The sequence below is a fragment of the Coturnix japonica genome, chromosome 2, assembly GCF_054131305.1.
Source record: "Coturnix japonica strain WE chromosome 2, WE-NBRP24, whole genome shotgun sequence".
Classification (NCBI taxonomy): domain Eukaryota; kingdom Metazoa; phylum Chordata; class Aves; order Galliformes; family Phasianidae; genus Coturnix; species Coturnix japonica.
In genome coordinates this window covers 88,264,566-88,289,001 of record NC_140664.1, presented here as the reverse complement: position 1 = coordinate 88,289,001, position 24,436 = coordinate 88,264,566, and the positions used below count along the sequence as shown (strand labels likewise).

Sequence of the window (24,436 nt, the reverse complement as noted above, 5' to 3'; positions counted from 1 at the left end):
CCAGCCTTTCTCTGAGCTCTTTCCTTTATATGCAATTTTACGTTTACCTCCAGATCATCAACACAACCATTAAGTTGAACAGGTTCTTTGGGGAGCCCTACCAGTACTATTGCCAAATAAAAGTATTCTTGGGAGTGTCCCTGGAAGCAGATCACCTACTTTGCTGAGCTGTTCCCAGAACTGATTTCAGAGTGATTTGGCTCACTTCATGTGAGATGAATGCCAGGTCAAATCTGGCATAAGGGATTGCTCCAGGGCCCTCTTCTTACAAAACATATGGATGAGGTTGTGTCAGACTTGCCTTGCTCAGCTTGTTAGTCCAACCCTTACTCCAACAGGCGTCGTGACCCTGCATGTCTCTACAAGCCCTGCCTCAGGCCATACTGTGTGCATCTTCAGCATCATCTTATAAAAACACCATTTGCAGGAGTACTCAGTGTTCTTCTTTTTCCAGGATGGCAACTTCAGTGGCACACGCTCTTAGACAGACTAAAGATGGATGTGCTGGCAGGGAAGTTCAGTATGGGTAACAGTCCACTATGGTCTTCCCTGTGGAATTCGTGTCTTCCTCAATTCTCTTCATGGAGAATGGAGACATGGACACTTTTGAAAGGAAGCTATGAGCTCTGCTTGAGACCATCTAAAGAACTGTTTGGTCCCCTGCCTGCTGAAAGCCCTGCTGCCAGGGGTTTGACATCAGCCCTTCTGCTGTCTTCTCTCTGTCACCAGAACGACAGTGGCAAAATTAACAGTCTCCTTGGACAGGTGTCACAGGTTTGGACAAGGCCTTGGCCCAAACTCACAAGACATTTATTTAAATCCACATTTTTTACCTAGAAACCTGAATAAAGCCTTTTCTGCTTTTCACATGCTTTCATGCTTTTGGATTTCTATACAGATGCCACCACTGGCTCAGATTCAAAAAAAATGTGATTCCTGTGTCAAGATTAGTAGGAATGGGTGCATGTAGATGAAGGTTCAGTTTAACCCACCATCCAACTCTGTGGCTACAGCTGTATGGCAAGAAGGGAAGTATACACCCTCTTTCCAGCTAGTAAATATGAATGCTTCCAGAACTGCAGCACAAATTTACTGCTTCTGTTCTCCTGCTGAGGAAGTTGGAAGACAAAACATGTATTGTTGCTAAATCTAACAGAGCGGTCTCCACCCCTTGGTTTTCTAATGACAATCCCAGTAGCCAGTTTGCAACAGTGCACACAGCTTCTGATAATCCAGGATCTATGTGTGCATCTTTAGGCATATGGCCTGGGCAGGAAAAGAACCGCTCATCTGCACCAACACCCTAAGTGGGACAGAAGCAACATTTCTTTGACTTTCTGTAGATGTTGGTTTCTTCGTGGCCTGTCTTCATGGGACATCTCTCCAACCAAGAACCATTGACCTACCAGCTGGTGGCAGCAGCAGCTTCTCCAGGATCAGCGTGTGATGACCTGATCACAGATCCCGGGGAAAGTAAATGACAGGCTATGTAAATACACGCTTCTCACTTTTGAGGAATCGAGTCATTGGCAGTAATCTTTCAACCTAGCTATTTCCTAAAGCTTTTCTAATCCTTTCTCACCCCCTCTGAACATTTTTTGCAGAGTTGCTTGGGAGTTATAATTGGCACTCTGTGAAACATGAAGCTAAAGCATGATGACAGTGCTGATCGAAGCATTTTCTAAGCCCTTTGGAAATAAGAGGAATAGTTCATTACCCATAAATGCTTTGCAATTGACCTTCCTTATGGTTGTATGATGAGAGATGAGAGAATGTGGTTTTACTTCAGGAAACACAGAGGATTGACTGGAGTCAAAGAAGCATCATCAGTATCAGACATTGTCACTTCAGAGGATGAAAGAAGGCAGATAAATATTCAAAGGTGCTTGCTGACATAACTCACATGCAAAGGAAGAGTCATAGAATCATAAAAGAAGAGATGAATAAATAGCTTGCAAAAAAAAAAAGTGTTCAAGTGTTTTCAGATTTGCAAAGAATTTGATAAATAAAACTTCATTTGGTTCTGAAAAGGAGACCATGTTCCATGCTGTAAAGGAAATCATTGGCACCTGCTAAGATGGTCTAGGTAAATAACTCTAAAAGATCTAGAAGTTGGCTTAATCCTGAGGATATTAGTAGTGTATGCAAGTCTTAAGATTTTAATGCCACCAATAACAATCTGTCTGCAGATCTGCAGAAGAACTTGAAAAGACCAGTAGAAGACAAAAAATGGATATATAAATATACATGCATGGAGATATATATCCATATATATATATATATACTTTCCAACTCTGTTGGAAGCCCTGAGGCATGGAATTTATTGTTAGTAAAATGTGAATCAACAGTGATCTAACGTCTTTTCTCACCCACTTGGAGAAGCTGGTGCATCAGATGCCAAGGGACTCATAATATAAGCCTCATTTTCTATCTCTGAGCATTCTCTTATCCTATTCTGTTATACAGTTATGTCTGTAGGCTTCTCAGGCTCTATCCTACAGGAGCAAAGGCTACTGCTTCCAATACTTGGGAGAGTATTCAAGCCTTTCAGTCATCAGATAGCTGAAAGCCTTTAGTTTTCCAGTCCAAATGTATTCAGGATTACTCACGGTGCAGCCATTTGATCATGTGATAAAGTCAATATCCCTCTCTGACATTTACTTCTCAAATACATTTATACACTGTCACACCCCCATTCAGTCCTTTCTGGTCTGTACTAAATAAGACCAGATCTTCTAATTCTCCTAAGACAGTGTGCATTTTATTCCTGTAAACATCCTAAAAGAGCCTGGGATGTCCTTCAGCAGCACCACTGTGCTCCATGTGAGGCTGAGGGCTGCTGCTCAAAGATGTGAACTTTGAACACTGTCTAGTTTCACTAATCAATGCACAATGGCTTGGCTTGAAATCAACTCCAGGTAAAGATGCAAATGAAAAATCTGCCAGATGTCAATCCATTTTTTTTATAGCATGAGAGAAGCAACTAGTCTGGAGAAGAGGAGGCTCAGGGGAGACCTCACTGCACTCTACAACTTCATAAAGGGAGATTGTGATGAGGAGGGGTTTGGCCTCTTCTCCCAGGCAACAAACAGGACCTGAGGAAATGGCCACAAGTTGTACCAGAGGAGGTTTAGATTAGACATAAGGAAAAACTTTTTCTCTCAGAGAGTGGTCAGGCACTGGAATGGCTGCCCAGGGAGGTGGTGGAGTTGCTGTCCCTGGCAGTGATCAAGAGGTGTCTGGATGAGGAGCTACAAGATATGGTTTAGTAGCTTGTGGTAACAACGGTAATGGAAGGATGGTTGGACTAGATGATCTTGTAGGTCCTGTCCAACCTTGTGATTCTATGATTCTATGAACTATTTCTGCTCCAAAAAATAAAAAGGACAGTGTTGGGGACTGCAGAGAAGTTCAGTTTGACTTCTACACTTCGGAAACTAATAAGAAAGTATGACAGTGAATATGGTTTACAGATAAAATCATCAAATCACATAGAATCTCAGAATTGTAGAGGTTGGAATCAAGAGATCAACTATTGAACATCCTGAGTTGGAGTGGACTTATAAGAATCATTGTGGCTCCACAAAGAGCCACACAAAGCTCAAACCCTATGTCTGACAGCATTGTCCTAATGCTCCTTGAACTCCAGTGGCTTGGGGTCATGCCTGCTGCCATGAGGAGTCTGTTCCATGCCCGCTGCCCTCTGGTGCAGGCCCTTTCCCTAATCCCAGCTGCCCCTCCTCTGGCACAGCTCCATGCCGTTCCCTCGGGCCCTGTCGCTGTCACACAGAGCAGAGCTCAGCACTGCCCTCCTCTCCCTGTGTGGAGCTGCAGCCACCATGAGGCCTCCCATCAGCTCCTCTGCTCTGGGCTGAGGAAACAAACAGACCTCAGCTACTCCTCATATGCCTTGCCCTCAGACCCTTCATCATCTCTGTGGCCCTTCTTTGAACACTCTTTAATAGTTTTATGTCCTTCTTACGTTGTGGCACCCAAACTCATAGTGAGAATGCATCAGCGCAGAGCAGAGCAGGACAGCTTCTTCCCTTGCTCAGCTGGCAGTGCTGGGCCTGGTACACTCCACGGTATAGTGTGTAAGAGACTATGGAGTAAGAATTGATGAAGATTCCACAGAGATCTCAGACCAAAATCTTTTAAGAGTTTTCTTGAGCCACTGATGATGTGGATAAGGACCACCTTATCAACACAGGAGGATCCCCACTGCCAAGCTGTTTCATTCTGGTTTTCCTCAAGACATTCTGGTTTTCCTCAAGACATGCTGGTTTTCCTAGACTTGCAGCCATCAATATTCCAACCTGGACTAACCAATTAATCCCCTCACTGAGGAAGCCTAGGGCTGAAAAAGAAGAGCTTGCTACATCACAACAGCTTTTTTACCCTATAGGCAGCAAGGCACAGTCTGAACCAGATGTCAGAGCAGCTCTCTGTCACAGCACAGCCCCATTTGTCAGGGCATACCTATCGCACCCTCCACACCAACCCAACAGCTTTCTCATCACCTCCATCATCCATCTTGTGCTGCTTTACAACTCAGTGGCATCAAGCCACAGAGCTACTGCTTGGCTCAGGTCTCCCTTTGCAGACCACTGGGCAGATAACTCAGCAGTCACATGAGAAAGGTAAATAACCTTCATCATGTTAAATTGATGACCACAGCTCCTACTGCCAACTATCACAGAACACCACACGGTGACCTTTCAGTCTGAAACATTAATGAAGCCAACACAAAGGTTCCCTCCAGTTGCTAATTGGCATTCTGCTTCAGCTCAACATATGTGCCCCACAGTCTCGACTGGCACGAGATACTTGGACAGGGATGGCTGCTGAGCACCCTGTCCTTCACAGCTACCCACCAGGATTGTCCTAATCCATCCTACCCTGACCTATCTCACCACACCACTGTGCTTGTTCTGGCTGCAGACAGAAGGAACAGCCACGTCCTCCTGCCCTCCCCCTGCACATCCTGCTCCACTCATATACTCACCAAAACACAGACTGCAGTCTTATTAAGATGATTTCGAGCCCTTAGTAACGCCATACTTGAAAAGCAAAGATAATTCTGCTTCTTCTTGATCTTAAAAACGGCAAGATTATCTAACCTGTGGTTTATCAGACAGATCTGTCCTTTAGAAAACCTGGCAAAGACATTAGCTGTGTTTCATACCATCTGTTGATGGTGAATTGTCACCTGCTGAATGCGGACTCACTGGTAAAAGCAAGCGGTTAAATAACAGCTAGAAGAAAAAGGGGGAAACTGAATCACTGAGGTTAGAAATGAGGTTGGAAATGACCTCCAAAATCATCTAGTCCTACATCAGCCCATCCCTGCCATGCTCACTAACCGTGTCCCTCAGTGCCACATCTACACATTTCCTGAACACCTCTAGGGACGGTGACTCCACCACTTTCCTAGGCAGCCTTTGCTGCTGCCTCACCACTCTTTCTGAGAATAGATTGTTTCTAATATCCAGCCTGGACCTCTTTTGGCACAACTGGAGGCCAAAAATGTAGGCAGACCCTATCATTAGTATGGAAGCAAGTCAGTTACTCAGTTTTTGATGAAAACAGAATGTTTTCAAAGAATAGGTATATAAAATCGCGTCACTTTTGTGCGCTTTACAGGTGAAACTGTGTGTTTAGGAGCGTATACATACAGATCTGCACCACAGATTCACACACAGCGATGCGTTTCAGTCCAAGAACAAGCGTACCACGTATAACGGCGCCGCAGCAGCAGCGCTGACCCCCGGCACGAGCCCCGGGCCGCACTGCCGCAGCGCGGATCCCCGCGGGGCACCTTGCGGCCGGGCGGCGGCGCTGCGGAGCGGGACGGTTCGGAAGGAGCCGGCAGCTCGGCGCGGAGACAGCGCGGGGTCTGCGGCACGGCCCGGCCGCGGCGGCGCCGAACAAAGAGTCCGGGCGCGCTGCGCCGCCGCGAGCGAGCGGGGTCCCCCCGCCCGGGGGAGGCGCCAGGCGCTCCGAGGAGACCGGCCCGCCGGGGATTGGCTCGGGTGGGTGTGAGCCGAAGGTGCCGGGGAGGCCATCTGCAGCGCGGGGGGAGGGGGCTCACTTTTGCGCTTCCCTCTCCTTTTTTTTTTTTCCTTCTTCTTTTTGACGGGATGATGGCCGCGGCCGCCGGGCCGTGATGTCCCCGCCAGCAGCCCCCGCGCCGCAATGCCGCTCGCAGCAGCCCTAGCGAGGGGAGGAGGCGTTTGAGCGGCGGCCGCACGTCCTCCCGCACCGCCGCCGCCGCCGCCTCCCTGCCCGCCGCCCCTGCGCCCGGAGCCGAGCGGCGCGGAGGGGTCCCCGCCCGCGCGGCGCCGCCCCCCCGCCCACCGCCGGAGCTCCAGAATAAAGATAGAGGGATAGATAGAAAATAGCGGCAGGAGGCACCGCGGCCGCGTTACGACATGGCCACTCTGCTGCGGAAAATCGGGCTGATCCGGCTGCACAACCGGGACACGGAGGATCCCAAGCACCATCACCACCACCGCAGCAGCCAGCAGGGCTCCTCGCTCCGCGGCCGGGGCGGCCCGAAGAACGGCAGCAACAAGCCCCAGCCGCAGGGCCCCCCCGGAGGCGGCTGCAGCAGCAGCAGCAGCGAGAGCAGCCCCGGCGGCCGCAAGACCAAGAAGGCGCCGGAGCCGGCCAAGCAGCCCCCGCCGCCACGCACGGGCGGCGGCCGGGAGAAGCCGCGGGAGGCTGCCCGGGAGTCCGGCGCGGGTAGGGAGGCGGCCCCGCAGCGGCCCGGCTCCAGCTCCGGGCCGGGCTCGGCTCCGCTGGTGCCGCTGGCGTCGGGTTCGGGGCCGCTGGCGCCCGCGGGCCGGCAGCAGCACTGCACGCAGGTGCGGACCCGGCGGCTGATGAAGGAGCTGCAGGACATCGCGCGGCTCAGCGACCGCTTCATCTCGGTGGAGCTGGTGGACGAGAGCCTCTTCGACTGGAACGTGAAGCTGCACCAGGTGGACAAGGACTCGGTGCTGTGGCAGGACATGAAGGAGACCAACACGGAGTACATCCTACTCAACCTCACCTTCCCCGACAACTTCCCCTTCTCGCCGCCCTTCATGAGGGTACTCAGCCCCCGCCTGGAGAACGGCTACGTGCTGGACGGCGGGGCCATCTGCATGGAGCTTCTCACTCCCCGCGGCTGGTCCAGCGCCTACACCGTGGAGGCCGTCATGAGGCAGTTCGCCGCCAGCCTGGTCAAGGGGCAGGTAGGGGCCGAGGGGCGCGGGGTGGCCCTGCCCCCGCTGGGATAGAGGCCCCGGGGATGATGGGGTCCTGCCTAATGCTGATTTTGGCTGGCTTCTCTTGGCAGAGACACGGGACAACACGGAGGGGCGAGGGGCAGGTACCCCACCGAGCCCTCCTGCGTCCCTCCTCTTGGCATCAAAGCGTGTGATGGTCGCATGCTGAGCCCCAAAGCATGAGGGGCTCTGCAGCACCTGCTGGGGCTTGGGGCTGGCATCCTTTGCCAGCTGGTCAGCCATGCCGGCAGGGCCCCATACTGGCTGGCTTCTTGTGTGAAGCCCAGCTTCTGGTGCAGGGCTTTGTCTGCCTCTGTCCTCCACGGTGGCCTTTGGAGCCCAAACCTGGCTTTGCTGTGGCAGAGCTGTGCCAGCTTCAAGTGCCATTGCCCAGAGGTAGCACCTCATGCAGGGTGACTCTGCAGCTCCCTCTCCTTTCTCCCCTCCTCAGGAGGTTCCTGGCTGCTCCAGCCCTCTCATCTCATCTGTCCCCAGCTGAATCAACATGTTTTATTTCTTTTTATTTCCCCTTCTTCTGCAGAATATCCCAGGGAGTGAAGTAATTCATAAGTTGTTTTTAATAACTGGGTAACTATTAGTGGTGAAGCCTGTTGTGGTCACTGTAGTGGGCAGCGTAGCGTACCCGTAGCTGAGTTGGTTGGTTTTTCTGCTCACCTCGTGAACGCCCTTGAGCTCTGTGCCAGGCACAGCTCCTCATCAGTCACTGCATGATGCTGTGTAACTTCTTGTATTGGTATCTTGGAAGTGAGGAGAAGAGCAAATAACATATTTTTCCATTTGCTTGGGAAAGAGAATGTCACTCCTGTTTGCCTCTGCTTAGTTTGTCTTAACACAGAAAATCTGAGTGTTGGGAGGACTCGTTTCTACGTGGCTTTTTCTCCTTTATTGAACGATCCAGGCCTACTGTGCTTTTTTTTCAATCAGATTGTATTTTTCTCTGCCTTTCCTTTGAAGAGGCCAGGTTCTCTAGGTCACCTTGGGGTATAAAGAACACCTCCTAAGGAAAAAAAAACACAGAACAAAAAGCAGCCTTCATTTACACGGAGCCCATTAAGGCATACCAAAGTTCTGCAGCTACTCCTACTATGTCACACAATTTATTAACTCATCTCTTATCACAGCAATTATATTTCTTGTTATTTTTAACAAGAATTTAGGAGGCCAGTGCTAAATTGGCTCTGCTTTTTTTTCCCCCTTTTTCCCCCTCAACAGTTTCAGCGCAGCAGCATCAAATGTTGAATGTTAAACGCTTAAGATTCATTGACATCATAAAATGAGTCGGTTAAGAAAAACACTAAATTATTGAGTTAGTAATAAATGTGTAGCTATATATCCTTTATTTTGCTCTAAATCCTATAAGAGTTTTCCCCAAAGTCACGGCAGTTACTGATACCAAAGGATGTTTATGAGAGCATCGTTAGTAGGCACGTTTAATATACAAGAGTTCCAATAACATTCTTCCACAAGTTCAAGATGTTAATTATAAAACGGATACTGTGTGGGGGGTGAAATAAAAGGATGAAATAAACAGCTGCTGGTAACTTAGTAGCTCAGTAGCTGCGAGATGCGTGTTCCCAAGTCTCAGAGTGTGCGTTCCAAGCTAATAGGTGATATTAACAATAAATTCAATTTCTCAGTTGCAGATGTGTAATCTGCGATGGGCTGCCGCTCTGTAACTGTAGCCAGGCTCTGTGTAATGGGAGCCACATTTCTGTAATCACACTCTGGTTATGTAATCTTGATTCAATTGCATAATAGGGCTCAAAATACAGCAGACACTCCTGGATCCCTGTTTTGGTTTTTTATTGTGAAGGTAATGTGCTTTGGGCTGTAATTTTTAGAAAGAGAATGCGGCAGCAGAAATGTCGGAAGCAGAGGGTACTGTGTATTCCCCTGAGCTGCAAGGCTGCTTTGAGGTAACTGCTGTCATGCTGTAGGCAGCCTCACTGCCCGCAGTGGCTCTTCCTGAACAAATAGCAGCGGCCTCAATCAGGGACATGGTTTGATTTCTAAATTAAAAATCAGTAGTAGTTAACAGTGGGTGTAGTGCAGCTCATGCTAAAGTCCAGGGCAAATCATCCTCAGAGGCAGCCTTGCCATGTGGGTCCTGCTGGGAGCATGGGGCCATTGGGACCTTCAGGAGAAACGTCACCCACGCGTGGAGTGGTGATGTAGCATGAAGTCATCACAGTCAGGGCTGTGACACATCTGAGGGTGCGTGTCTGTAACGCAAACGCAGATGTGAGTAGGCAGGGCTGAACTTTCCACCAGCATGCGTTTTTCCTTTTGACAGTTTGAATGATAAAACTAAGGTGGCTGATTTCATTCACTATTTCTTTCCATTGCCATTTTGCAATACTAACTGTGGCGTTACTGTTCTGCGCTGGGTTTTAGCTCTTCTTGGTATATCGAGTTGTTGACCTCCGAATCTATAGGACCTTCTTTATTTATTTCCTTATTTTGTTGACAGAGTGGTGGAAAAGCTCATGGAGTAGCACTGAAAATACATTTCGAGGCAATCAGGACTCTTGACAGTTTCAGATTTTTCTGACAGATATTGCAAACCTTTTAGCAGAGCATAAGAAAAACTGAGAGAAATTGTCTTAATGTCTCTCAAGTGAAACATCTAATTCAGGAGTTTGGTTTGTAGGAAGACCTCTGCACGGCTGGTCCACTGCTTGAGGTGTTAGGTCCCAGTTCCCAAACTCGAGCAGGAGTTTTATCCTGCATTGGATTCTTACATAGGATGGGTATTTCTCTGCGTTTCCCAGGCAGGATCCGAATGCCTCGGGTAACATTGCTTGTTACAATGTTTTACATTATGGGATTCAGAGGCATTCCCATTGGCTTAGTAACTATTTTGGGTTTCTCCATACCCTTGTTTCCTATTGGAAAGCTTGAATTGAATTTTTTTTAGATAGCTTTTGTCTGGAAGAAAATATTTTAATGGAAGAGAGATAATTTCTGTTTGAATGAAACAATTCACCAACCTCTAACTATGTTTTTTTCTGTTTTAAAGGGGAAAAAAAATGTTAATTGCCAAACAAGTTGGGGTTTGTTTGGTTGGTTGGTTCAGCTATTCAGCTGAATAAGTCAATTATTCACACAGCCCTAGTCAGTATCTTGAGGGGAATTCTCAGTACATCAAAGGCCTAAGACTGTTTATCTGTCTGCAATCCAGAATCTTATTTTATAAACTTGGTGTTGTCCTTAGCTCAACTGCAGCCTTGGATTCAAGGGGACAGCTTCATGTTGAGTCAAACGCTCACTGGCTTCGCTCCTTTGGGCAGACGCTTGGCCCTACTGAGCCCCAGTTAAGGTTGCCATCAGCCCATGGTGGGGCTAGGAGCTAAGCCAAGGGAATATGAACCTGGGGTGATACTAAGTAACATAAATGCTGGTTGTTGGGTATCTTGAAGGCAACCTGCCTGGCAGGACCTCCCATGTCTGCCCTCTCATCTAGGCTGTGGGAATGGCCTGCCAAGTGGTGCTACCTCACAATAGTCTGAAATTAAGGAGAGGAGGGGTTTAAGAATGCATCTGTTGTTCTCAGTTTCCTGATAACAGTACAGTTGTGATGGTAAGACTAATAACATGAGTAGCTGGGTGAAGGCAGTGGCACCAGTGCTAGTCATACGAGAGCAGTGAAGGAGTGGGTGGCTGGTTGTGATCCTCACTAGGTGATGCACGTCACCCAGGCTGGCATGGGGCTCAGGAGCAGGCTTTCATCTGAAGATGCTGCAGATGATACGGTCCCAAAGAAAAAACAGACGTTGCCCAGAAGTGGAAGGGATTTTGCGTCTTTTAATACACAAAACCAAACACTAGCACTTTATATTTAGAAGAAAAAGATCGTGCAGCTTGTTTCCTTGGATAATGTTTGCAGGCACTTGGAAAAATGAAATAAATCCATGTTGTTTCTCTCCAGAAAGGAATGATTTGACATTGGCTTAGTAGCAGCTTCAAAGAGAACAAAACTACATCTTTTCTATTTTATGGGTACGGCTAATACAGCTGCATAGGATGCCTTGAGGAATTTGGGCCTAAGCTGGCAACTGATTGGTGGAGGCCTTGTCCTTTTTTCTGAGGCCCCGGCTCTCTCCACAGAGGCTGAGGACAGGTCTACCAGCTGAAAGTGACTGTCAGGTCTGCAGATAGTCTTATGGAAAATGTTCTTTGTTTTGAGGAAAACAGGCCCTCATTCTGCCATTGCAACAAAATACAAGAACATAGGGATTTTCTCAGAGTGTACTGAATGGTGGATCCATAGCCATAAGTGCTCTTGCTGATCTGCACCTCAAATCAAAGCCAGATGTAATTTGTGATTAAGATTTGGGGGCTTGTTTTATGAAGAAAAGCAAGCACAGAATGTAGCTGTTACTCGTAGTCTAAACTACTCCCTCTCCATCCTCTCAAACAAAAGTGTGAGAGAGCAGATAGCAGATGGGGCTTGCATGGTATCCAGGAGGTCAGCAGGCTCCAGGTCTTTCAAATACATATAGCGTAAATTAATTGCAAATCCATGAGCTTTCCTACTCCAGATCCTCGTTTTGAGGACAGCAGCCTTGAAAAAATCAGCTGATCTCAAATGCTGCGGACAGTTGTAGAGGACTCAATGGCCTCTCAGTTATTTGGGGCCGTCTCCATATTAGGACCTTAAAAATAAAACTATGTTGCTTTTAGCTTTTGATTTATTGCCAGAGCAAATGATGCCGGTTGCCTTCAAGGTTAGGACTGCCTCTGAATATATATTGACTAATATACAGAGATTACACAGGAAGCCAAGAATATATTATGGGGTTTGTTCCCCATGAAAAGGTATAAATGCTGAGTTGAAGAGGTGACAAAGAATATTGTTTAGTTATAGAGAGGAAAATCAGATATATTGGCCTTCGAAGGTTTCTCTTTTATTGCAATTGAGAAATCCCTCATTTTCAAGCTGAATTTTAAGAGGGAGCATATATTTGCCACATTGAGATGCTGGGAATGATGAATGGGCTGGAAAAAAACATTGTTCATGTGTACTCTGATATATTGCTCTTCTGACTATAGACTCTATTATCATGCAAATATATTCTACTGAGAGGAATGAAGACACAAGGATTCTAACTCGTTGAAGTAGGAGGCAGCTTTAATTCTTCTAAAAAGCGGAGGGAATGTAATCACCATTTTTACCCCTTCAAAGCACAGAAAGGAAGATTTTTAGGGATTTTAAGATACATTTAGCTATCATTCTCAGTGTTAAATAGTCATCAAATAAGTAAAATCACTAAATTGAAACAAACCGCCCATTTTGGAACTTGCTTTTATGGCAAATGGAACTGATTCTTCCGTGCAGTACTTGGCTGATCTTCTGAATCAAAACTCAAAAGAATCGATGTTTTGGTTCGTAACAAAATTGAACTTGCTCAGGAGGGCAAAATTCTTCCTTAAGCTGTAGAAGAAGTCCTCATTTTCTTAAGCGAAAGAGTTCAAGTAGAGTGAGCTGTAGCGTTTGTGTGTTCTGTCAGACTCTTTGTGTGAGAATTGTATTTTTTCAAATGCAGAAAGCCTAGTCCCTGAGGGGTGACATGGTGTTCTCACGGAGGAGTAACCAAAGCAACCTACTTTCTGCTGTGTGGAAGCTGTTTTTCTTTTACAGGCTTGCCTTGAAAATAGGCTGATTTCCTAGCATCTGCACAGCACCCAGGGATTTCCTTGCATGACCAGAGACTTCCAGATAGAAGATTTGTAACTCTGAGATAATTCTGGTCCTCATAAGGTGGATGTCTTACTGTTAAGCATGTCCCCCAGTGAGAATCTGCAGTCACAAGGTGGGATATTGGTTAAGTAATTTAATAGGAGCTGTGTTTCTTTTTCCCGCCTGAGATCCTTCACACCGATGAGAGACAGTGAATATCTCTTTCCTTGACATATTCAGACCTTCACATACGGTTTCCCGTTAACAAATTATCTTCTGCAATTGTCAAAAAAGGTAATGCTGACATTAGGCACCGGGGGGGATGTGAGGATTGCCAGGTGCAATCATTCTGCAGTTAAACAGGGAGAACTTTGGAGGCTGTGGTGATTATCCTGTCTGAATGGCTCAAAATATACGTTAAATTTAATATGCGCAGTTGTCTGACTTGTAAATTGGATGCTGTTTTTCTGTCGTTCTATGAAGAGAGTGTGGCTTAGGGCTGCCCTGCCTGACACCTCATTCAGCCACACGCTTGCAGTCATTTCTGCTGAGTGCTGAACGCTCTTCCTGTCAAGTTTTAACTCTCAGCAAAAGCAGTGGTAGTCACTTGAGTTCGGGAAGTTGCAGGACAAGCTGCATGGGATGGTGCATAAGCTGGGAAGAAACAGAAGTATACCTCGATGAAAATAAATATGTGCTCTGTACTGTAGAAGTGCCACTTTGCTACACGGGAGGCTCGATTCCCGGGGTTGGACTCGATGATCTCTAAGGTCCCTTCCAACCCGCACGAGACTGTGATACTGTGATACTGATCTGTGCAGAGCAGGCAAGTGGGCATCATACTTAAGATACACAAGTTCTGAAATAGGATCAAGAAGCCAATCTAGTTTTGCCCGTTCCAATCTAGTTTTGCCCATTCCTGTTAAACACCAGACTGAAGAGTGGTGCATCAAGCATGCATGTACTCAGATGTGTGCAAGATGCCTTTCTTTTGCACATGCAGTCTGTCCTTGGAAACTCTCATCTTATCCCCCTCATGATTCTGTGCATGATACTAAAATTGAAGCTCCTCATTGATGTCATCCTCCAGGGTCTTCACAAGCCCTGGGTTTTCTGCAATGAATTCCTTGGTGAAGTTAAAAATCACTAATGATCTCAGGTCTGCACGCAAAGATGAGTGAAAGTAAACCTGAGGGAGAAATGACCTGCATTATGTAATGGCCCAGAGCTCAGATGTTTCTCATACTTAAGTTTCATGAGCTGTAGAATGACGAGGTGTTTCTCCTGGTTCTAGGTTTGCGTTATGAATAGTAACAACCCCCCACTTGCTCTAGGACTTGTTTCCTGAATATGCGCCCTTAGAAAAAAATCACAAAGAAAAAGAAAATGCGAAGTAATTTTGTCACATTGTCTACAAGGTTCTTTAAACGTCAGGTTTCCTATAATTTTGACAAAATTAAGTATTTCTATAAAGTATACTCAGAGTTGAAGTGTTTAATAATTATGTGGGAGGAAAATTAGTCTTTAGTTAATAATTTAAATTTCCTTGTTAGAGCGTTTAAGCTGAACAGTGGAAATTCAAATCTAGCGTCTGGGTTTTGAGGCTGACTTCAGGTGCAGCTATGGGCAAGTCATGTAGCTTCTCTATAGTCTTCTCTCCCATCTGTGAAATACAGATAACCCATTTTCTAAAGGTGCTTTGAGGATACGTGCTTAAAGCAGTTGGAAATGAGGGTTCTGACTAAGATGTCCATGTGCATCAATATGAAACATATCGCAGTCAGGAGACGGAGGAACAAGCGCACTGGCTTGTGACACTAGTCCTACCCAATTTGGTCTTCTGTCATTTAAATGTTCCCAGAGGTAACCTGCTTTTTACTTTCGTTTGTTCAGTTTCTATTGCTATGGTGTACCTTTGCGAAACATGAAGACAGACATTGCGATCTGGGCTGTGGCTCCTTTGTCTTCAACACCTGTCAAAAAGGATGCTTTGCTTTGCTTTGTTTTGAGTTACTTTGCTTCGCAGCCATGGCAGCGTTCAACCTGGTTGACTTCAGTTTGGTGATGTGGAGGACCTGTGGACACGTGCAGAGAGGGCTGTCATGCTTCTGGCTCTTTCATATAATAGAATCATATATTAGAATGGCTTGAATCATCATGCTCCAACACCCCTTGCTGCGGGCAGGGCCACCAACCTCCACGTTTAATACCAGACCAAGCTGCCCATGGCCCCATTCAACCGGGCCTTTCAAGGAACACGTTCACCTCACCTGGACAAAGCAATCACTGTCAGTAACAGAATCACGGAATTATCAAGGTTGGAAAAGACCTAGAAAGATCATCTAGTCCAGCCATTACCAATACTTCCCTGCTAAATCATATTCCTCAACACAACATCCAGACGTTTCTTGAACACTCCCATGGTCGGTGACTCCACCACCTCCCTGGGCAGTGCATTCCAATGCCTGACTACCCTTTCCGAGAAGTAATACTTCCTAATGTTCAGCCTGAATCTCCCCTGGTGCAGTTTAAAACCATTCCCTCTAGTTCTATCACTGATTACACGAGAGCAGAGGCCAACCCCCAGCTCACTACAACCTCCCTTCAGGAAGCTATAGAGAGTAACTGTGCAGGGACAGCATGGAGAGAGGTACTTCAGGGAGCTTGGTAGAAAACTGATGCAGAAAATAACCCTTCTGCACGTAGTCTAACAGGTGCAGTGTGGTGGCACGGCTGCATCATGATGGAAGCCCACCTTTATTCTGATCTAACTCATGTTGTAACTTTCGGGCTGGAGGCAAATTTCAAGGATGTAGTTGGCTGACAAGATTTTCTTGTTCTTTTGCCAAAACAATGTTTGTCTGACTCTTTAAATGTACAAAATTCCTTAACCCTCAGCTGTGCTGAAGCTGTGGTGCTGACTGCTGTCCTTAGAGAAAGGTGGGGAGGAGCAGCGCAGTGCCCTGTAGCAGTCAGGGATTGAAGCTGTAGGTGTTCGTATTGATTAAAAGATGCTTGCACCAAACAAGGGAGTGTTAATAATTGCCCGACTGGAACTCAGATCTCTTTTTCCTGGACAAAAAAGGCATATCCCCAGAAGGAGCAATTTATAGGATGCTTTAAAGCTGGAACTCGCTGAGTTACCACTTCTTTGTATGGATTATCCTTAAAAAAAGAGATTTAAAAAAGACAAGGAAATACAGCTTCAAAAATCATACATTTGCAGAAAAACATCATGTTTTTAGTTCACTTACTCTGCAATGTTAATGGTATTTATCTGCATCATTTGCTATACTGCTTTGTTTTAGGTAACAGTAGCCTGTTAGTGCAGTAGAAAATGTATGCAGTTTTGGGCCTAGTCGATTGTGTTTCATTGATACATGAAGGAAAATAAATAAAATGAAACCATGTATCAAGAGGTGGAAGTGTGTGTATTACACTCTTAACAGTGATACGGCACATTCCGGTCACTGTCCTGAGAGCATAACAGTAGCCCACTTCAGTATTGCCCTGCTTTTGAATGCTTCTCTAAAGCTGGTCGAAGTGTTTTCCTCTGAAAACTTGTTTAAATATTCTAGAACGGGGCCAGTTCAGTCCTAACTGTTGGATTCCTCCACTGCTTATCTGAACAGATTTGGCTGTTTGCACAGTACATGGCTTTGCACAGTTGAGGCCCGAGCCCATTAGTCACAGTCACCTGAGTGGAACGTGTTACATACCAGAGCCTCACACTGTGCTCCAGCTCACTGAAAAACCTTTGGTTTGGAATAACCTGTGGAGGACAATGAGACAATATGGGTGTATCCTTCCTGTCCTTGGAGGGATCACTGTGGATGCCAAGTGTGGCACAGTGACTTGCTACAGCCTTTTGAGGTCTAAACCTCTGCTTTTTTTCTCTCTCAATATTTACCTATAAGTGATTTGCTACAGACTGCTTCTTTCTTGGCATGGAAGGCTGCGGTATGGCACAGCTATTGAAGAGATGAAGAGAGAAAATGAAATTTTGGCCATGCAGCCTTGTGCTGACTCAAACACATGGACTGCATTTAGCCCTGTGTACAGAAAACAGGTATGTTTTTTCTTGGAAGACCATTCTTAGGTTGTTTGCATATCAAGCATTAATGAAAGGAATGCATGACCAGGGTTTGTGTTAAGGTTAGTGCTAACTACTCAGAGGCCTCTTAGCTTCTTGAGTACATTAGACGTGTGCTGTTTGTAATGTGTTTCATGTTAACAAGCAAAGGCAAAAAAAAAAAGAGTACTGAGTGAGGCCTCTGTCCCTGAAGGATCCAGAACGTAGCTGTGCAGTGCTGCTGTGGGCTGGGCCTGTGTTGGTGGTTCAGCTCCATGTGCTTGGTTGGGCCTAGAGACCTCCAGAGGTCCCTTCCAGCCAACGCGTCTGTGACTGACTGGCCTTGTGAGAGGCCAGTTCCCTGTCTGTAGTCAGATAGTGCTGAAAGTGATACGAGGTGGAAGAGCACCTCACTCTGCATGCTGTTGCGTATCGGTCTGGGAGCTACTCTAATTGGTTTGATGAGAGAGATAAATCCCTTCATTGCTGCCAAAAAAATGCCCTTCAGGCCACCCTGGGACTGGAAATAGTGGAATGAATGTCAGGACGGTTTTTCATGGAACATAGGCTAGATGTGGGCAGATAGATGGTTGGAGTTGGATTCCAAGCTGAAGAGCTTCAGGCTTCATATTTGGTATCTCTGTACATGGCTTAAATCTGTCTGCAGACCACTTCATGACATGATGCTGTTGGATAAGGAAAGATATGGCACGTTCCAGATAGCGGTGCCAAGCAACTTCAAACAGCTATTTGACGTTGGGTTTTATATTGGTGAGGATGTGCGTCACTGTCACACCATGTCCTCAGGGGGAGGACGTGCTGATTGTGCTGATGGTTGAAGAGAGGTGGAGGCTACTGTGGCATCGCTGAGAATTAGAAAAGCCCCAAGATTTGCCCACAGCAGTTTGCAGATTTGGGTGCCAGACCATACGTGAGGCTTACCTGTGTTCTGTTGCTGAAAACAGAAATACTCAATATGGCCAAGGTCCTGTAAAGATGACCTGTAGCTACTACCAGTTACCTGTTAGTTAGCAGGGTTGTGGATGAGATCCTGACCAGTATTGTAGACCAGCTTGTAAGTTAGGCAAAGAGTGACCCTGAAAGCCAGGCACAGCAGGAGCATAGACTCACAAGGAGGCTCAGTGCAGCACATGCTCTCCTGTGTTTCAGCATGGCTGTGTAAACCATGCTGCGTCATTACTTTCACCTTTCATGTTTCTAGCTTGTTAAAATTACATCTTGGTAAGTACATGAAGTTACAGCAGATGGCAAAATCTGAAATGTTCTCTTCAACTCTATATTTTAATTAGGTTTTCAGTTATTCCTTTATGTGAAGCTCTCTGCGAGTGTCTGAAAGTATTGCGAGTACTTAAATAAGCTCCTGGTGCGACTTCTCATAGCTAAAGTTGACATTAATGGCTTTATGAAAGGTTTTCTTGGATTTTCTCTGTTTTAAATCTTTTGTGGAATGTGCTGATCTTGTTCAGCTATTGGTTTGATACTTTTCTTGGTTGGGTGCCAGGCACCTCAAAATATCAGTGATGCAAATGATCTGTGTGCCTTGCCACGGTGGCAGTGACGTGTGTGGTTTGGAAATCAGTCCCAGTGCAGTTGTGCACAGTTGAGCTATGGCAGTCCTGTATTTGCATACCACATTTAATATATTTTTTCATGTTTACAATATGCAGCAGCTCACGGTCTCCTGACCAGACTTAACATGACTGTACGTTTAGATAGCAATTGGAAAACAAGGTGTAGTCAGGGCGGGTGATAACGCCTGTTAAAATTGTTTGATGATATTTTATAAATATGCACAAAAATGCCATTTTTAGTTAAAACTGGGGAGAGTTTTTTGGGAATAGCAAAAAGACAGAAGACCTTAACATGGTAGATACCACTCTAGTGCCAACTTAAAATCATCCAGATTATTTTGACTGACGTTCCACCCTTCTTGCTGAGATTTATTTGAGGCACCAGGAAGGGAAGCATTCAAACCACAAGGTTAAATTTTAAACAAATTATAAACACCTGTCAGGTATTGGTTAATATGAGACAGTGGTGACCGTATTTGCTATATAAACATATGGAAATGAGTAGACTGCATCCAGTACAGTTAGATGGTCTTTGATGGCATGGTATACACTTAACCTGCATGTGGTACGTGATTGTGTTTTAGAATTGGCTTTATGGATTTGTCACACTAAAAAGAAGTATGAGAAAATCATGGGACAATGCTCATTTTCTCTCCTGCAGTTCCAGTGTCATTTTAGGTGGCATGATGCTCGCTACGGTACTCTGACATCAAAGACTTCTTTCCTTTTTCAAAGCAGTAAGCAGTTGACACTGGATGTGAGTGGTGGCTGTTCTGAACACCAAGATCCTATTTCTGAATACGGACTAGTATTAAAACTTGCTTAAAACTGAAGAAGACATAGATCATACTGTAGTAGGGGCTATGCAGATGATTCAGAAGGGTATAAGAGCTTTAAATTATAAAAAAAAAAAAACAACAAAAACATGTGTCTAAGATGAGATGGTGAATTGGTCTAATCTATAAACAAAGTACTGAATCAGGTTTATATATACATTCAAAAGTACTTAATGGGTGACATTTTGAAGACATAATTTCCCTTGCTAATTTCATCTTCTGCTGCAATTTGCATTAACTTTTCCTATATTTCTCCAAGTATGCTTCCAACGGAAGCTTGGACTGGGAAAAACATACAAAATATGTTTTGTAACTACTGCAGCATATGGAATTGAATAACTCAATGGGAACACGTCGTGTGTGCAGCACCCAGCTGGAGCAGTAATTCTCCAGGGAAGAGCAATATCAAAAGTAGCACTTGGAAAGTTGTGAAAGTGTTACCTAGTTTTATTTAATTACTAAATTACTGAAAAAGAACTACTTCTTTTTAAGCAAACAAGTCTTCAGGGCTGAGTGCCCTTCAGACCACCCTTATTTGCAAAATACTAATCACCACTTTAGTATGGGGATAGGGAAGTTGTCTCGCTGTTCAGTCTAGCGGGCTATTTGAAGAGAAAATACACCGCCAATTTATAAATGGGGGATAGGAAGAAAAGCATCGAAAGGTAAAATAGCTGTATCTGAGAAAACCAGGGAGGGATGAATCAAGAGTGAAACGAACTTCCTAATCTCAGGTTTTCTAGAAGAGAAGTCAGAGCACACATGAAAACGACTTTTAAGGACAGGAATGAGAAACGGCCTTTTTTAACATCCTGCATCCATGGTTTAGTTGTAGCAGTAGTGGTGCTGAACAGAACGGTATCTGTGCGGTATTTTGACGGCTTTCTCAGATGACTGCAGAGGAATCTTATTTAGCAATACTCTGAGGGTAGAGTGCATGGTTTTCTTTTTCCCCCATGCTTTATTCTTTTCCTCCCCGCAGCTAATCATTTTCTCAGTAATAATTACTGCATCCTTCTGAGCTAAAGAGTGCAAAAAATAAGAGCAATAACTTGGATCCTGTGGTATTTGCTCATCAAATACGATATGTTCCAAACAAGTGCAGGCTGACAAGTTGGAGAAATTACTGTTCTTGGTTTTAATAAACATCTATTTTGTGACAAATCCAATAGGCACAAATGCTTTAAAGAGTATTAGTGCGGTAGAATGGAAGAAATTTACAGCTATGTTTCTTTCTTCTGCTGCTTTGTAATTGACACAGACCAATGTGCAAAATAAGGTGGGCTATTAATAACAAACTAATTGTCTGTGTTGCCATGCAAGGATTTGAAATTATATACTGCCGTATGTTTAAAGGTAATAATTAATTGCAAAGTAATAAAAGTGCAGTATGGTTAGATGCATATGTATTCGGGTATTATCAAGTCAACTTGTCACGAGGCGGTAGTATGTAAATAGGAATTTTTTCTAATGTAGGTTGGAAGTAAGCAGGTGCTCCTGCCTGCAAGAAATCCCAGGGCTGTTTGTTTCTGACAGGTCAGAGGAAAAGGCAAATGAAGTGTGTTTCAGGGGCAATGCACGTTTTGTAGTGATGTTCTGCATTAGCAGCAGAGTGTGGTGGGGTGGGTACAGGTGGCACTGAGATGGAGCAAGCAGAAATGCGTCACTTTTGTGGTGCTTTTCCAGTCATTGGTTGCCCCACAGTCAGTCTTACCTCAGACTGCTTTATAAGCATGGCATAAAAATTGCTCTGAAATGTCTGTCTGTCTTCTCAGACCCATGCTGGTTCCTGGAGCATGGGGGTGACCTGTGGAGCCCTCCCTCTAGCAGCAGGAAAGGGCCTGGGGCTGCACACCTACTTAATGCTGCCTTTGGACTGCACAGTGAGGGCCTGCACGCTGAGTGCTGTGGAGCAGATATCCTTACCTTCATCTGCACAGCCCACATGCATAAAGAAAGAGCAGTGAGCCCAGAAGGGCAGTGTGCCAGCGCAGGGGCTCACTGGGGAGAAAAGCCCCGCAGAGGTTTTTGGGTTATTTTTTGTTTGTTGTTTTGTTTTTTTCCATTACTGCATTATAATGTTTAATGATCTCTAATAGCGTATTTGCCTGCCCCAGTTCCCAGTTTGGGAGCTATGCTTTCTGGGATCTGCAACTGAGTGCCTAATGCCTGGAGGTGTTGAAAATGTAAGCTATGGTTTCCAGCTGCGTATATTCACATGCTTAATGAAGGTTTTCTCTTTTGTTCGGTGCAGGGCCGTATCTGCAGAAAAGCTGGCAAATCAAAAAAGTCGTTCAGTCGAAAGGAAGCTGAAGCAACATTTAAGAGTTTGGTGAAGACCCATGAAAAATATGGGTGGGTCACTCCACCCGTCTCTGATGGCTGATGTTAGCAACCCGCACTTAACAAAAATGCTGAACAAAAGTACTGTGACATCTCCTCAGTGCTGTACACCGCCCATCCTTTTCTACTTCAGCTTCAGTTACATACCATGAATGTCAAGGAGACATCTAAGTTATTTATGAACAGATGTGTTTACAGAGGGAGAGGGGAAAAAAAAGATGCTGTTTAGGATTACGTTTCAAGACTGGAGAATGGTCGTCATTGAAGTCACTTGAGCGGATGTTGAGATTGCATCATTTGCCCCCATACAGCCCACATTGTCTTCAGCTTCTTTCCATGACAGCAGCACCAAACAGCAGTATCGGAAAGTCTATCCATTACTGCTCAGTTCATTTAAATGTAAATGAAACAGTTAATATTTAATAGGGAAGCAGTGCATTGCAGGTACATGTTTGCTGTGCTGTTTATCTTTGTCTCCTAGCAGGTCAACATAACTTGAAGATTTGTCTTTATGTGGAACTGTGGTCTGCTGTGACTAAATTTAGACCTCATTTGTGCTCTATATATGACCTTTAATTCATAAGTGAAACAGGAATTAAAATGCTGAAAGGTCCTAGTGTTGACAAATTATTAAGTGGAATCATCCAACCGGTTACGGTGCGCGATCTATGCTGATACTGTGATGTGCTGTTCAGAAATAAAGCAGTGCAGTTAGCTGAAGGTTAGGTGGTTTTTTTTCTTTAAACACATCCACACCAGGGCTCGGAGTGGTTGGTGGTAGCAGAAGCATTAATTACCCTGCCAGAACCTTCTGCAGTCGCATGTGGCCCCTCAGTTCTTCAAAACGGCAAAACAAACAAGTGGAAATGGACAAAGCAACCTTAACAATTGTCTGCTTCATTTTAAAAGGATACGCCAGAAACGGAAAATTCTTGAAGCAAATGAAACATGGTTTGTAAGATGATTTGCATGACTGGATTTTTCTTTTTTCTTTCTACTCAATAGACATTGTATGTACTTAGAGCCCAGTATCTGAGAAAACCCACTGATGTATATAAGTGTCCTATTATTTAATCATTGAGATTTAAGTTTTCTGGTAAACAAATGGGAAAACTTTCTTAAGGGACTCCATAAAAGCTGAAGGTAATGTTTAGAATGGAATAAGAAAAGCATTAAAAATGTGGATTCTGAATGGAAAATCGTATTGGACACATGCTGAATAAAATCACCAGTATCATTTTTGTTGCCTCAAGAATTTAATCATTTTGGCCAACCTTTGTATTCAAAATAATAGATTTCCTACTGTGAAATCATATGATGGTGGTATTTTAATTGAAAGCAGGACAGTATCATTTGTAAGAATGTAATTTGGAGGGGGGAGAAGGGCACGCTTGAAAACGCTTTCCTTTGCATGTCAAACACAAAGCCAAGTAGAAGTGGTTGACTGGGTTCTGGTTGTGTTGTAGCAGCATTGAAGACCGTACAGAGAGTTCCGGGGCTTTGATGTAAGACTGCACACAACAGAGAAGACCAAAGAGGAACGAAGGAACGAGAGCACGAAGTAAGAAGTAGCAGAGCAGATAGATATTCATGCAGTACTGGTGCAAAACCACTGCTCAGTTCATCTGCTTTGACAGTGTGGCTGTTTGTCAGCTCGATGGAGAGGAAAACAATCAGAGCTTTCACCAAAATGGCTATGCAGGTCAGAGTCACACAGTCTTGTGAACATCGCTGGTTTCTCACACTTTCCCTTTTTGCCTTTTCTTTCTCCTCTGACCATTTGTGACACCCACATGGTGTGCCTTATCTCACTTATAACTGGAAATGCTTTTTACCATAAATCTACACAGATCTTGCTGTGATTTATCTCACCCTGTTTTATACTCGGAGACAATGCTGTAATTCAGTGTATATATGCTTTCCCTCTCCAACTGTGTGTCGCTTCTGTGCATCCAGCTGCAGAATGTGTCCTTTGAGAGAGGAATAACATTTCAAGTAATTTAGTTATCCATTTTTATGAACGCTTTTTTTGCTCTCTGCTAGGAGAGAGGAAGCAAGTATGTTTAGTTAGGCATTGTATAATTTGCAGTCCCTAGTGGGAGTTACTGAAAATGTATAGAGAGATCTATCACGGGAAAGCTGGAAAGGTTTATTTCCCTTCTGAAAAGCTCTTGCCTCATCAGTACAGTAAAATACTGTTAAAAGCAGCATGAAGGTGTGGTGAAGACTTGAGGGGTGGGGGGGAATGTTTCTTTCTCTACTGTGTTTCAACCTGTCTCATTTTTTTCTGCTAGTGAGTTATTCTAAATCTTCCTGAGCACCGTATCTTTAATATTTAATTAAAGGGTTAGCTAAAAGGAAGATAGTGGGTGGATTGCTACCACTTCCCTCAAGCCTACTTATTATGTATCTTCTTAAATGTGCTTTAAATAGTTAGAGCAAACGTCGCTGCTAAAAATCAGAGTTGCTTTCTGGCTGTAGGAGGTTCTTTGTATCACTCTGAGTGTCGGAGCTGCAGGAGAGGCAAATCAAAATGCCGAGTGCTTTGAAGCTGTAGCAGAAGGGGAGCAGAGCGCATGTGATAAGCTACAGCAACAAACAGTCCAAGGAAGAAAGAAGCA

The 24,436-nt window shown here is 44.9% G+C and overlaps 1 protein-coding gene across 1 annotated transcript; it reads left to right on the top strand.

Annotated features, from left to right (window-relative positions):
* The first annotated feature begins 5,857 nt into the window (after positions 1-5,857).
* UBE2QL1 (ubiquitin conjugating enzyme E2 QL1) lies at positions 5,858-23,054 on the top strand. The gene is made up of 2 exons (XM_015854374.3): positions 5,858-7,238; positions 21,727-23,054. The coding sequence occupies exons 1-2, from the start codon at positions 6,432-6,434 to the stop codon at positions 21,856-21,858; spliced, it is 939 nt and encodes a 312-aa protein (XP_015709860.1). The 5' UTR covers positions 5,858-6,431; the 3' UTR covers positions 21,859-23,054.
* The last annotated feature ends 1,382 nt before the right edge of the window (positions 23,055-24,436 follow it).